Here is a 13,101-nt window from a genome sequence, read left to right as displayed (position 1 = left end):
TTATTATTATTATTATTATTATTATTATTATTATTATTATTATTATTATTCCTTTCTTCAACATGGCACACTACTTGTATCTGAATTGGTTGGTTTCTATTGCAGGAAAACAATTCAAGTGTACAGTGTGTGATTATACCGCTGCTCAAAAACCACAACTTCTACGGCACATGGAACAGCATGCTTCCTTCAAGGTAAGAAAAATGCTGAGAAGGCTACCATTGGAACAAAAGCTCCAGGGCTCTTGATGGTGAGGTGTCTCATACTGTTATCACACACACACACACACAAGCATTCTGTACTGTGATGCGGTCAAGAGAGAAATACTCCTGGGTAGAGAAGGGCTGTAGATTTGGTAGAATTTACCATCTACCCTAGCCTTATTTTGCAAGCTGGAAATCAAGTGAAGAGTCAGGAGGCATGTTGATTTCACTTCGACTTCATTCATGCCAGCTGGGACCAATATGAAGGATCCTCATACTTTCCAACATACTTGAATAAGGAGCAAATATATGTACAAAGTGGGTCTTTTTTTTAGTACTTTCGGGGCTCCCACTGCTTTAATGTGGTCTTGGCTGTTGGTCTAGTTGCATATGTTGCTCCATCTTTATGTGATAGTCGTCATGAATGGACTTTGACTGTGGAGACGAAGCTTCAATTCCCAGCTCAGCCATGAAACCCACGGCAGACCTTGGGCAAGTCACATGCTGTCCACCTAAGGGGAAGGCAATGGCAAACACTCTCTGAACAGATATTGTCAAGAAAATCTCACGATAGGTTTGCATTAAGGTAAAGGTTTCACCTTGACAAGATTCTGTAGTTGTGCCTGACTGTAGGAGGTGATGCTCATCTTCATTACTAAGCCAAAGAACCAGCATTGTCAAAGACAACTCTGTGATCATGAGGCCAGCATGACTGCACAGAACACGGTTACCTTCCCACGAAAGTGGTACCTGTTTATCTACAGTAGAGTCTCGATTATCCAACATAAACGGGCAGGCTGATAGTCGGATAGCTGAAAATGTCAGATAATCCAGAGGGTCCGAGAAAAGCCTTAAAATCACTATGAATTGCAAATGTATTGAAGTTTTACTGCAGTAACAGTAAAAGTAACTTTGCAGTAACATTTCAGTAACAACATTGTAATGTATAAACAGTTCAGTCCTCTGAAAATGTAAAGAAATCACTGATCAACATTGTAATGTACAGTACGTACTGTATAAACAGTTCAGTCCTCTGAAAATGGAAAAAAATCAGTGATCCTTTTCTGCTTTCCTGACGATTGCCGTTTCTTCACAGCTAAGTCTTGCCATATTTGCAGCATCATAATGTCGACCCCCGTAGCTGCTTCTTGTTGCTCGATGTATTTCACTGCGATTTCTAGAGCCATATCCCCATCGCCATGCGAGATTGTGAGAGGTTCAACAGATGATGTTGCTCATCAATTTCTATTTTGTTGCCATCGCTATTGACAAGAGCGACAATTTCATCATCAGTAATTTCATACTGATCATCTTTGTTCGTCCAGCTGTCAACCTCTTGTGAAGACACATCCTCACACCCAGGGATATGGTGTACTAAGGGTAGAATGCTTTCTTCGTATTCATCTGTGCTTTCTATCATTTCATCTTCTTCTTCATTTTCGCATAGCAACTTATTCCACGATCTGACAATTGTTGGAGCCCTAATGTCACTCCAAGCCCTTGCAACCCAATAAGTATCATCCTTTACATTGATGTGTTTCAATCTTTCAATCATGCCTTGCCCTTCTTCAGTTTCTTCTATCAGTGTCAACAGTAGCTTCCTGAGATAGTTCCTTTTTAGGGTTTCCAAAATGCCCTGATCCATCGGTTGGCATATGGTGGTGACATTAGGTGGCAGAAACATAGCCTTAATGTTCCCATCTTGAAGCTCCTCTGCATCAGAGTGCATCAGGGCATTGTCTAGCCACAAAACTGCTTTTCTGGGGTGGTCATTGTCTTTCAAAAATTTCTCTGTGGAAGGAATGAATACCTTAAAAAAACCTTTCTTTGAAAATTTCTGTGCTCATCCATGCACTTTTTTGACTGTAGTATTTCACAGGAAGAGTGTTCTTTGAAATATTTTTAAAGGCTCTTGGATTTTTGGACTTCCCAATCACTGCAAGGTCCATTTTGAGGATTGCAGAAGCATTGCTGCATGCTAAAATTGTCAGCCTTTCTTTACTACGCTTATAGCGTGGGGCTGCTGCTTCAGTTCTGGTTGCAAGACGCTTAATGGGTAACAGTTTGTAATTGAGGCCGAACTCATCACAATTAAATATCTGATTGTCTATTAGGCTTTCAGTTTCAACAAAGGCTAGAAATTTTTTCTTGAGTGTCTCAATTTCTTGAAAATCTGAAGACAGTTTCTCTCCACAAACACATCACTGATGGATTCCATAACATTTCTTCTACCTGTCCAGCCAACCAACGCTGGCTGTAAAATCTGGGTCCCCTTCATCAAATTCCTTTCGAAAATTCTCACTTAATGATATTTGATATTTGGTGTTAAAAGAAGACACCATTCTGTTCTGATCCAGTCATAGTTTACTGGGAGTTTTGACTGTGTAGATGCTACTAAAGGGAGGGGGGGCTTGGATATGAATATAAAGGTAGGCTCACTGAGTAAGTTTCAGTGACACCATTAAGGCTTACTTCAGAGTTGACTTGTGTGCGGTAGCACTTTCATTAATCATAATAAATATTCTAAAATATGAATGCAAATTAGCATCAGCTGGTAGATATCCTTTCTTACTGCAATTTTCAATATGCAGTCAACAGTTTTTAATAAAATGATTGCAGCTTCATCCTTCTTTAGTTACTCCAGCCATGAATACATATTCATATCGTTTATATTTTTATTACTCAATTGTTCGAATACTTCTCTTTCTCTGTACTATTTAGCAAAAACAATCCCTAGCTACAGTTTTCATATAACTTAACAATACCTGACATAGTTACAGATTATGTATATATCAGTAATAATATTAAGGATCAGATGTTATTTTTAATTTAATAATTCTATTAATTGTTCTAAAGATGTGAGATAAATCTTTACAAGCAGATTTATGAGACCACCATAAATGTTACTATGTTCAGAAGCATATGAAACATACTATGTACCACTTTAGAATTGTATAAGTGGTATCATTTTATGTTATTTTTGAGACATTTTTCTCATGATCCCTTACTCGTGTGCTGTTCAAAGTGTTCAAATAAAGTAAATGTATATTGTCGGAAATGACTTGAAGGCCTGCAACAACAAACAACAATAGTCAATGGGCAAGCTGAATTTGAGAGTCATTTGAACTCATTATCAACACTGAGCTTTTAAAATAGCTTGGATATAAAATACTCAGGTGGCTGGCGTAGGATTGAGAATGGTGGATTATATTAGATGGGAAAATGAAGCCCCTTTTATGAAAGGGCAGAATGATCAGCAGCCTGAATGAAAGAAGCTGACTTGGGTCTACAGTGAGTGAACTATTATTAGTCAAGAAAGTCAGGCGCTGAGAGGGATCTTAGAAAAGAATAGGGAAGCTGAGATACAGTACTTATGTCCTATAGAATATGGTTTAGTTGCAGGTAGTGAGTGGAATGTACAAGTTAGTTTTGTAAAAGCAGGTATTTACATTATGTAGACATGGTTCTTGTTTTTCAACCAGAGTCCCTAAAGCAGCTTGCAGCATTCATAAAATATAATACTGTAAATAATGAATTCACGCTTTGATTTTAAAACATATAATAAACCTTTCCCCTTCATTTTATTTCAAGTATAGGCAAACTCTTTAGAGATACTGCTGCTTTATATATTTATTGACATAAATGTTCTGAAACAGAACTTCATCCAATTTGAAGAACATTCAGAGAAGAAGGAATGTTTCAAAGCAACAGAAAGACAAAAAGGACTTTGGGTTTGTGACAACTATTAAGGCTTCATTCCAGTACTTCAGAAAAGGAGATTTTTTTGTAGCAGGGTTTCCCATCTCTATCATTGGTTGCCCCTCTCCATTACTCTTCCTCCTTTGCAGATGAACTCTCTTATCTCCTATGAGAGGGGAGAAATTTTACATTGTTTGCAGTGTGTAAGCCAATAGCCCCCAACAAGCTGGGTACTCATTTTACCAACCTATGAAAGGATGGAAGGCTGAGTCAACTTTGGAGCCCTCCAGGATCAAACTCACAATGTTGTGGCTGCAGTACTAGCATTTAACAACTAGGGCTGCCTTCACTGTTTCATATCACTGATTGGAAATAAGGGAATTGTTGCTTGAAGATAAAGGGTTCGCCTCGCTTTCCTGTCTGTGCTTCAGATGTCCTTTTAAAAAGCCTCCATTTGTCCTAATGAGGGCATTAAAAGGGGCATTAATGGCAGCAAAAGGAAGGGGCATTTTCTAGGTGGCAGGGCCCTGCTAAGGAGAGGAAAACTGCCAAAGGAAGGAAGGAAAGAAAGAAAGAAAGAAAGAAAGTTTGTGTAATAGAGAGTGTTTCTTTGTGTGTGTATGATAGGGGGGTTGTATGAATGTGTATATGTATGCTTCCAAATTGGACGTTAGTATGGCGCATGTCAGTAGTTCTGCCATACTTTTGAAGTTCCTCTTCTGTTCCTTGATAGCACATGGCCTCCAACATGCTTGTCCAGGGCCAGTTCTGCCTTTGGATCCATAGACATTCCTCACCCCTATTGTGCATTTTTTAAAAATTCATATGCCATCTTTCTCCCAAATTAGACACGAGGCAGCTCACAAAGATGCTTTAAAACAACAACAGTACAATTTTAAAACACAATAAAAACACCACATTAATATAACAAATTAAAAATAAAACTAACTTGAAAATTATAAAACCATTAAAAACATACCATAACAAACACATGGGAATAAGACTCATTTACCCAAATGGGACCTTCAAGTAAACACCTGTTGAAGCATACTCCTATTGAAGTTAATCTGATGTTAATCACACAAACCAATTACATAAGGAATTTTTCAGATCAAATACTGTTTCTTTTTATTTTCTTGGTTATTGTGTTACATCACGCTTTTCTTCCATGGTGGTTAGGATGCTGTGTTAACACTGCATCAGTCTTTCAAAGTTGTTAGTGCTGAGAAGTGACTTGTCTAGAATCACACAGAGAGTATCACATCTAAGTGGAGAGTTCATTTATTCACTTAATTAATTCCATGCTTATCTCTTGAACCTGAAAATCGTTCATCCAAACTTAGTCCTATATGACACTGACAACATTAGAAGTTTTGTGAAGTGCTTGCTGTTCCCCTTGGAGGATGTCTATCTTTGAATACAAAATCATCCAAAAATAATTTTGTGATTGCTTTTAAATGATCTTTAGAATATCTGAAGGTTGAAGTAGTTTTTATTGTTATAAAATATTCAAGCAGGTATCTGTGATACTATAATAATAAATTGTGTTGTGGATTTAAGAAATAGAGGAGACACATTTTCACAACACTAAAGGACAGCTTTGATTTTGAATGCTTTTTACTTTCTCTTAAATATAGTCTAATAAATAAAAGTGTTAAAAACTGGACCTGAAGCATGTGATTTACGGTCCTCCATTAACTTTCATCTTTTGGTCCCCATTGGCAAAATGATACTTCTCAGAGTGAAGTCGAAGGCTTTCATGGCCGGCGTCCATAGTTTTTTGTGGGGTTTTTGGGCTTCTAGAACATGGCCACATAGCCCAAAAAAACCCCACAAAAAACTACTTCTCAGAGTGAACTCAAAACATGTTACATAAATGTTTATGCTTTGTTTTATTCAGTATACTAGTCAGCAAGACTATTTACATGGATTTATTTGAAGCTTCTAAAGGAGCTTTTGTAGGATATAAGTACTTATTGATTTATGCAAGATGATTAATTTTTTTTTGGGGGGGGGTAGAGTTTCAGCTAGACTACTTCTGAAACCAGTATTTCCATTCAATCAGAGAACTATATTGTTTCTAAGACTCAGATTACCTTTCCAGTTGCAAGGCCATCAATTTTTCAGCATCTCTTGTGAAAACTAATATTCTTCACCATGCTAATGATTTGACTGCTATATTCCTTCTGTGTGTCATGGATGGAATGCCTGAAAGCCATGTTCTAATTCAAACCTATGAGCCTTAAATTGAATTTGAAGATGCAGCATGGCAAACCAAATGACAAGGAATTTCCATATGGTACAGTGGACCCTTGTTATACGCTGGGGTTTGGGTCCAAGATCCCCCGTGTATAACAAAATCTGTGTATGCTCAAGTCCCATTAAATGTAATGGCATAGCAAAATGGTGTCCCTTACAAAAAATGGAAAATCAAGGTAACTTTATACTGTTTTGGAACATTTTCAAACCGTGTATGCTTGAATCCGTGTATAAAAAATCTGTGTATAAGAAGGGCCAACTGTATACACACTTCATGAAGCATTTCTTTGCCAAAATACTTTCCTGCAACCTCCATGCAGAGACATAAATCAGGACAGAGCAGAGAACTGCACCAGGTCCAGGGGGAATTTTTTACCCATTGTATTTCCTGGGAGGTCACTTGGAGAAGACAAACTTTGGAACTTCCAGTAACATCAAATTTTACTAGGCTGGCAAGAAAGTTAGCATTAGTACCAGATGGTGTGCTTATTGAGCTGAAGGACCTCCCAATTGAGTATGGTATAACATTGTGTAGTCATGATTATCCCATTCAGATGTCAAGGAGCACACCCCTAATCAAATGTTATGTATGTGGGTAAGAACAAATAGAAGCTTGAAATTTGATTTTCCAACTGTCAGCACCTCAATCTTATTATTCAGTGTTACACATTACTCTAAGCACAAAAGAAAGTTCCTTGTTGCACATTGCAAAGCCTGTTCTCTCTAGAATGATCCTCCTTCAAGGAAGAGGAACTTCTAAGCATGACAGTCTGCCTGAAAAGGTAGCTGTTTGTCAGTTGTTTCCTTTCACCATGTTTGGCAAAGGTCACAAATCCCATCAAAAATTCACAGAGGCCTATCAATCTAGAGAGGGAGCAGCTAGCAAAGTTATCTACTTCTTCTCCTGAAGAGATGGGCATTAGTACCAGGACATCCATAAGCAGCCTTAGGGAACTGTGTTCCAGGACATCCCTAAGCAGCCTTTTCTTCAAAGAGAGAAGTTCTCCAGAATGGATTCAGAAGCAACAGAGCAACCATATTTGTTTGCTCATACGTTTCCCCTGTGAAACGGTGATGGGAGTCTACATTTTACTGCAAAGGATGTATCCACTTGCTCTTTCCTCTGCCTTCCTCCCCTGTGTTCACAAACTTCAAAAACCTTTCTTCCCAGCCTGTCCCATTGCTAGTACAGTCGGCCCTTCTTATATGTTGGAACAATGGATTTGAAAAGAGACTAATTGAGAGAAGATACCAAAAATAAGGCTTTATCTATAAATACTTAAAAAGGGTAACAAACAATATATGCAACAGAATCATACAAAATCCATATATACAAAAGATACCAAATAAAGCATAGTAGTAATGGCAAACATAACAATAACAAATAATACAAACTACATAATATAAGCAAATAACACAAGTAGAATGCAACAGAAAAGAAGGCTAAGAATAGAGTTAGCAAAAGAGGGAGAGAGAGAAAGGCTCACTACAAAGCTAGCCTTGTTAAGGCTCAGAAGTTGATTAGAGCTATGCATACACAGCTGTATGTCATCTGTGTTCTTAGTAGCTCTCCATTAACCCTGTAATGGTTATTAACCCTATAATGGCTCAAGTGTAGAGCTTGTTATTATTCCAACATTATACACTGATTTTTTATACACGGATTCAAGCATCCATGGTTTGAAAATGTTCAAAAAAAAGTATAAATTTCAAAGATCAAACCTTGATTTTCCACTTTTTATAAGGGACACAATTTCTATGTCATTATATTTAATGGAACTTGAACATACAGAGATTTTGTTATACACGGGGGATCTTGGGACCAAACCCCAGCATATAACAGTACCCACTGTATTGCAATTCATCTGTGGGGAGAAAGTCCTGGAGCACTGGGAGGACAGATAATTTCAGTTTTTCTCATCAGCACGTCCTGCTTTGCTGCAAAAGTTAGACTACGTTATTTCATTTTCCAAGAGTAATAAACACATCTTCTAACAATGGTGAGACAGTCCATTTACTATTGTCCTTCCTGGACTCATGCCCAGTCTGTTAAGGTTTTGGAAAGAGACAATACTTTCTGGACAATAGTGAGGATTCTGGGATTTACCACAAACCTGTCTGATGTAGAATAGACTGCATCACAGAAGTCTAGTGTGTCCTGATTCCCATCCCTAGGATGTTGCTACCCATATCAGCTATTAGCAGAAAGAGAGACTACATGAACCTTACTGTCATAAGGTGCATAGAGTGATGGCTAAACCCCATTTGTTGTTGCTGTTGTGTACCTTCAAGTCATTTCCAATTTATAGTGAATCTAAGACCCTATTGTGGGGTTTTCTTGGCAAGATTTGTTCAGATTCAGAGGAGGTTTGTCATTGCCTTCCTCTAAGGTTGAGGAGCATGCAACTAGATCAAGTTCACCCAGTGGCTTTTCATGACTGAGCTGGGAATTGAACCCTGGTCTCAAGAGTCATAGTGCAAGACTCAAACCACTACACCAGTGTTTCTCAAATAGTGGGGCACGCCCCCCAGGGGGGGCGCGAGGCTCCGTAAAGGGGGGCCACCTACTTGGAAGAGGGCCCCGTGTGCCATAGGCCGGAATGGGCTGGCAGCGGCTGGGTCCTCCTCGCAAGAGCCCCGCGGGAGGAGGCGGTGGCAGAGGGGCCGAGTGGGCCATGGAGGGGAGCCTCTCCAGCGGCGGAGTGAGTGGGAACCCAGGCCACCCAGCCATTGGAGGAGGAAGAAGGAGGAGGCTCTGCGCTGGAGGCAACGGCCGAGAGGGGCTCCTCTGAAGGGAAAGAAGGCGCCTCTCTGGGACAGAAGAGCAGCCAGGGCCAGGCTCCAGTCCTTCTCCTCCTCCTCTGGGAGGGACCACCCCTGTCAACCACCCGAGAGGCCGCCCCTTGCCTGGGCGGGAAAGGAGGAGGCCGTTGGCCGAGGCGTCGAGGAGGATAAATAAAGGTACTCAGTTTGATACCACTTTTGTCAAAAACACACTGCAGAAATAATCCAGTTTGAGACCACTTTGGTCAAAAACACACTGCAGAGCTCTCTGTCAGAAAAGGATAAAACTACAGTTCCCACAATCCTATAGCATTGAGCCAAGGGAGTGAAAGCAGTCTCAAACTCAAACTGCAATGTGGACCTTATCAAGACATGCATCTTAGTAAATGGAGGGCATTTTGGAATTCCTCCTGGACAGAAGGTTGGAATGTAGGATGTATTTCCTCAGATGCATGGGAATTGTAGTTCATTGTGGCACCAGAGCTCTTTCTCACAAAACTACAATTCCCAGGGTTCCCTAGCACTGAGCCAGGGCGGTTAAAGTGGTCTCAAACTGGATTATTTCTGCAGTATGGATTGGACCTTGAGTATTTTTAATAACGAAGGTCCAAAACACTGCAGAAATAATCCAGTTTGTGACCGCTTTAACTCTCCTGGCTCAGTGCTAGGGAATCCTGGGAATTGTAGTTTGTTGTGGCACCAGAGCTCTTTTTGATAAAGAAGGCTCAATGTCTCACAAAACTACACTTCCCAGGGTTCCCTAGCACTGAGGCAGGGCAGTTAAAGCAGTCTCAAACTAGATTATTTCTGCAGTGTGTCTTGGACCCAACTCAGGCTGCATCTTCACTCCAGACTCCAGAGACAATCCACTTTCATACCGTTTTTACTGCCATGGCCCAGTGCTATGAAATCCTGGGAATTGTAGTTTGTTGTCACACCAGAGTTTGCTTAGAGAGAAGGTTAAATGTCTCCGAACACTAGAATTCCCAGGATTCCCTAGCACTGAGCCATGGCAATTAAAAGGGTGTCAAACTGGAATTATTTCTGCAGTGTGGTTGCAGCCAAACACGTTTCTATTTGGCACAAAGCTTCCTGAACCCCCTTCATGTCAAAATAAATATCTTAAAAGGACTGAAAGATTCTTTGTTTGGTTCAATGGTGATTTTGAGAGTTGAAATAAGTTACAATTATTTTTATTCAATTATGTTTACGTTTATTTGCAAAACATCTGCCATTTTAACATTATGGGAATTTTCCAGGAATTGTGACTGAATATTCCGTGTGATCTGGGGGGATTCAGCGGGTTTTGGACAAACATTTTAGGGAATTATCTTTGAGGCTTGTTGGCAACAAGACAAATGATAATATTTACAGTCGCGCGGGGGGCCCCGAAATGTTTTCTTCTTCCTAGGGGGGGCATGACAGAAAATAATTGAGAAGCACTGCACTACACCAACCATTTAATTTTTCATGGCACACTTCACCCTCTTGTAGCACACTAGTGTGTTCCAGTTTATAGCTTGAAGATTGCCGCATTAATAATAATAATAAATTCTTTATTTCTATACCACTTTTCCTGGGAGATCAAAGCGGTTTACAAGTTCAGAAAAGATATACCTCTCAACATATTACGATACAAAATACAATCAAAAATACACTTCCATAAAACATCATATAAAAACAGTTTAAAATCTCACAGGGTACCTTTGGCCCGGTACACACTGCCAACAAGCGGCGTACCAGTGCCAATACTAATGTTAGGGATCGTGCGGCAACCGCAGGGTCCCTAACCCTAGTATGCAGTGGCAGCATAACAATGGCAACCTCCTGTCCATACGGGCGCAGCATTGTGACGTAAGCGCCACACGGTGTCCGCACAAAGCTGTGCGATGCTTACATCGCAAGAGCACCAGTGGCGCACTCACGACATCATTGCGGTGCCCAAAAAATAACCCGGAAATACCGGGTTCTTTTTCCTCCACGGTGAAGGCATGCCGTTTGGGGGGCTGCGCTGTCCCTGCGGAGGAAAATAGGCTGCTGGCAGGCCGCCCTTTTGGGGCAGTCTGTCCCAGGCCTTTATTGCTTTTCCTAGAATTCTGCCTTCTGTTGCCTTTTGAGTATATTTCAGTTTGAGCTTTGGTGCACTTTGGCCAAAGGATGTGCTTTCATATATTCATTAGGATGTGCCTTCAGTTGAATGCTTTCAGCATCTTACCTATGCAATAGGTTTATATTCCTTTCATTTAATGCTCTGAAGTATTGGAATTATTATAGAACAATATTGAATACATATAGACCTGAATTCAGTGCAAATCATTTTCTTGTTTATACACCCTAAGCATATATTATGCAAGGACAAAACATATGAGGGTTTACAGTCGGCCCTTCTTATACACAAATTTTTTATACACGGATTCAAGCATACACGGTTTGAAAATGTTCCAAAAAAGTATAAATTTACCTTGATGTTCCATTTTTTATTAGGGACACCATTTTGCTATGTCATTATATTTAATGGGACTTGAGCATACATGGATTTTGTTATACATGGGGGATCTTGGACCCAAACCCCAGCGTATAACAAGGGTCCACTGTATTTGTTTAATCCACAGGCCATTTCTCAGTATGTTGTGTTGGCATTTGTGATACTGCAGGTCAGCATTCTCAGGACTGCAGAATGCCATGTAAAGTCCTGTGGGAATAGTTGCCGCTTGTGTGTGCAGAGCTGTATGCAGCAGCTTCCTTACAACCTTCCATTAATCTCTTTTTAGTAGTTATTTCTGAATGGGACATAAGCTATAGTTTTGTCCCTTGCATGCACAAAGAGGTATGCCACTATATTAGTACAGAGCATTAATTTTATTGCCCTGTTAATATACTGAGTCACTAAAAATGCTGTACTTGTTTTTGTAACTCCAGAAAGAGTGATGCATCCTGCTTTGACAATCTGTCTTTTTATGAAAAAGATCAGAATTTAGCAGCCATAGTAACTGAAATGTTCAATGCCGTTCTTTCTTATTGTAAAATTTGGCAGTGCATTAAAAAAGGGAATAAAATTGGATATAAGGCTTCCTACAATACAGGGTTGCGTGCATATTTAAGAAGGATGACATTATGGAATAAATTAGCTTGTTAACATATCCAAACAGCGCTAAATAAAGCTGTGAAGGTCTGCAGGAAATTTAGGGGGGAGAAAACCAGGGTGTTTTTTCCCTAAGTTTTTTTCTGGGGGGTGGGGGAAGGGTGGTGGAATATTTTCTTTAGAGTGATAAAAAGTTTAACAAAATAGTCATATATTTACTCCCACAAATAATTTATAAAACTATGTAACAGGAAGACTTACTTAGGACAATGTACAGAATCAGATTGCTGCAATTCCATGGAGGATTAGAAAAGACAAAATAACTTTCTTTGTTTTAATCATTATGTAGGATTCCTCTCCCCCCCCCTTCTTTTTATTGTTTTTACATGCTTCTCATAAATTAACAAAATCAAAGAGGCCCAGTTCACAACTGTGGAACTCCATTTATGGCAAAAACATAAAAACGTTTTAAAAGGACATTTCTATTTGTAGTTTATTACCTGAATAAACTGTACATTAAATGGATTTGTTTTGTTTTGTTTTTGTTTTTCGTGCTATGTGGCCATGTTCTAGAAGAGTTTTTTCCTGACGTTTCGCCAGCATCTGTGACTGGCATCTTCAGAACTCTTCTAGAACATGGCCATATAGCCCGAAAAACCCACAAAACACTATGGATGCCAGCCATGAAAGCCTTCGACTGTACTTTAAATTTCTTCTTCGTGGTCTCTGTGAATCACACAAATGGGTTTATTCTGCGCCTGCGCAGCAATCTCCGGAAACTTCTAGAATCTCTAGGCAGAAAGTAATGTATCTTTCTGCAACTTTTTGGCGGTAGCTCCACCCACCCATATATAAGGCCCCTGGTGGCCCGCTCCTCTCCAGTTCCTTCATTCCGCCGCGCTAAGCAGCTCTAGGAACTTCGCTAGCTTTTGCTTGCTCTTTGTTATTGGAATCTCTGGCTATTTTGACCTTCGGACTTTCCCTTGGCTTGATGACTTTCTTTGACTTCGGCTTGACTTCGGACTGGTAACGGACTCTTCTTACCATGGCCTCCTTCAAGCAATGTATTAAGTG

The 13,101-nt window shown here is 39.9% G+C and overlaps 1 protein-coding gene across 1 annotated transcript in view; it reads left to right on the top strand.

The window, feature by feature from the left end:
- Positions 1-13,101, top strand: part of ZFAT (zinc finger and AT-hook domain containing) — a 187,054-nt gene that overhangs the window by 126,357 nt on the left and 47,596 nt on the right. The window contains 1 exon segment of the mRNA XM_042461673.1: positions 106-194. Within this exon segment, the coding sequence (XP_042317607.1) occupies positions 106-194 (89 nt within the window).

This window comes from Sceloporus undulatus, chromosome 4 (assembly GCF_019175285.1).
Source record: "Sceloporus undulatus isolate JIND9_A2432 ecotype Alabama chromosome 4, SceUnd_v1.1, whole genome shotgun sequence".
In the NCBI taxonomy this organism is placed as follows: domain Eukaryota; kingdom Metazoa; phylum Chordata; class Lepidosauria; order Squamata; family Phrynosomatidae; genus Sceloporus; species Sceloporus undulatus.
Note: the sequence above shows the minus strand (reverse complement) of the source record. Positions and strands in the feature narration are given on the sequence as shown.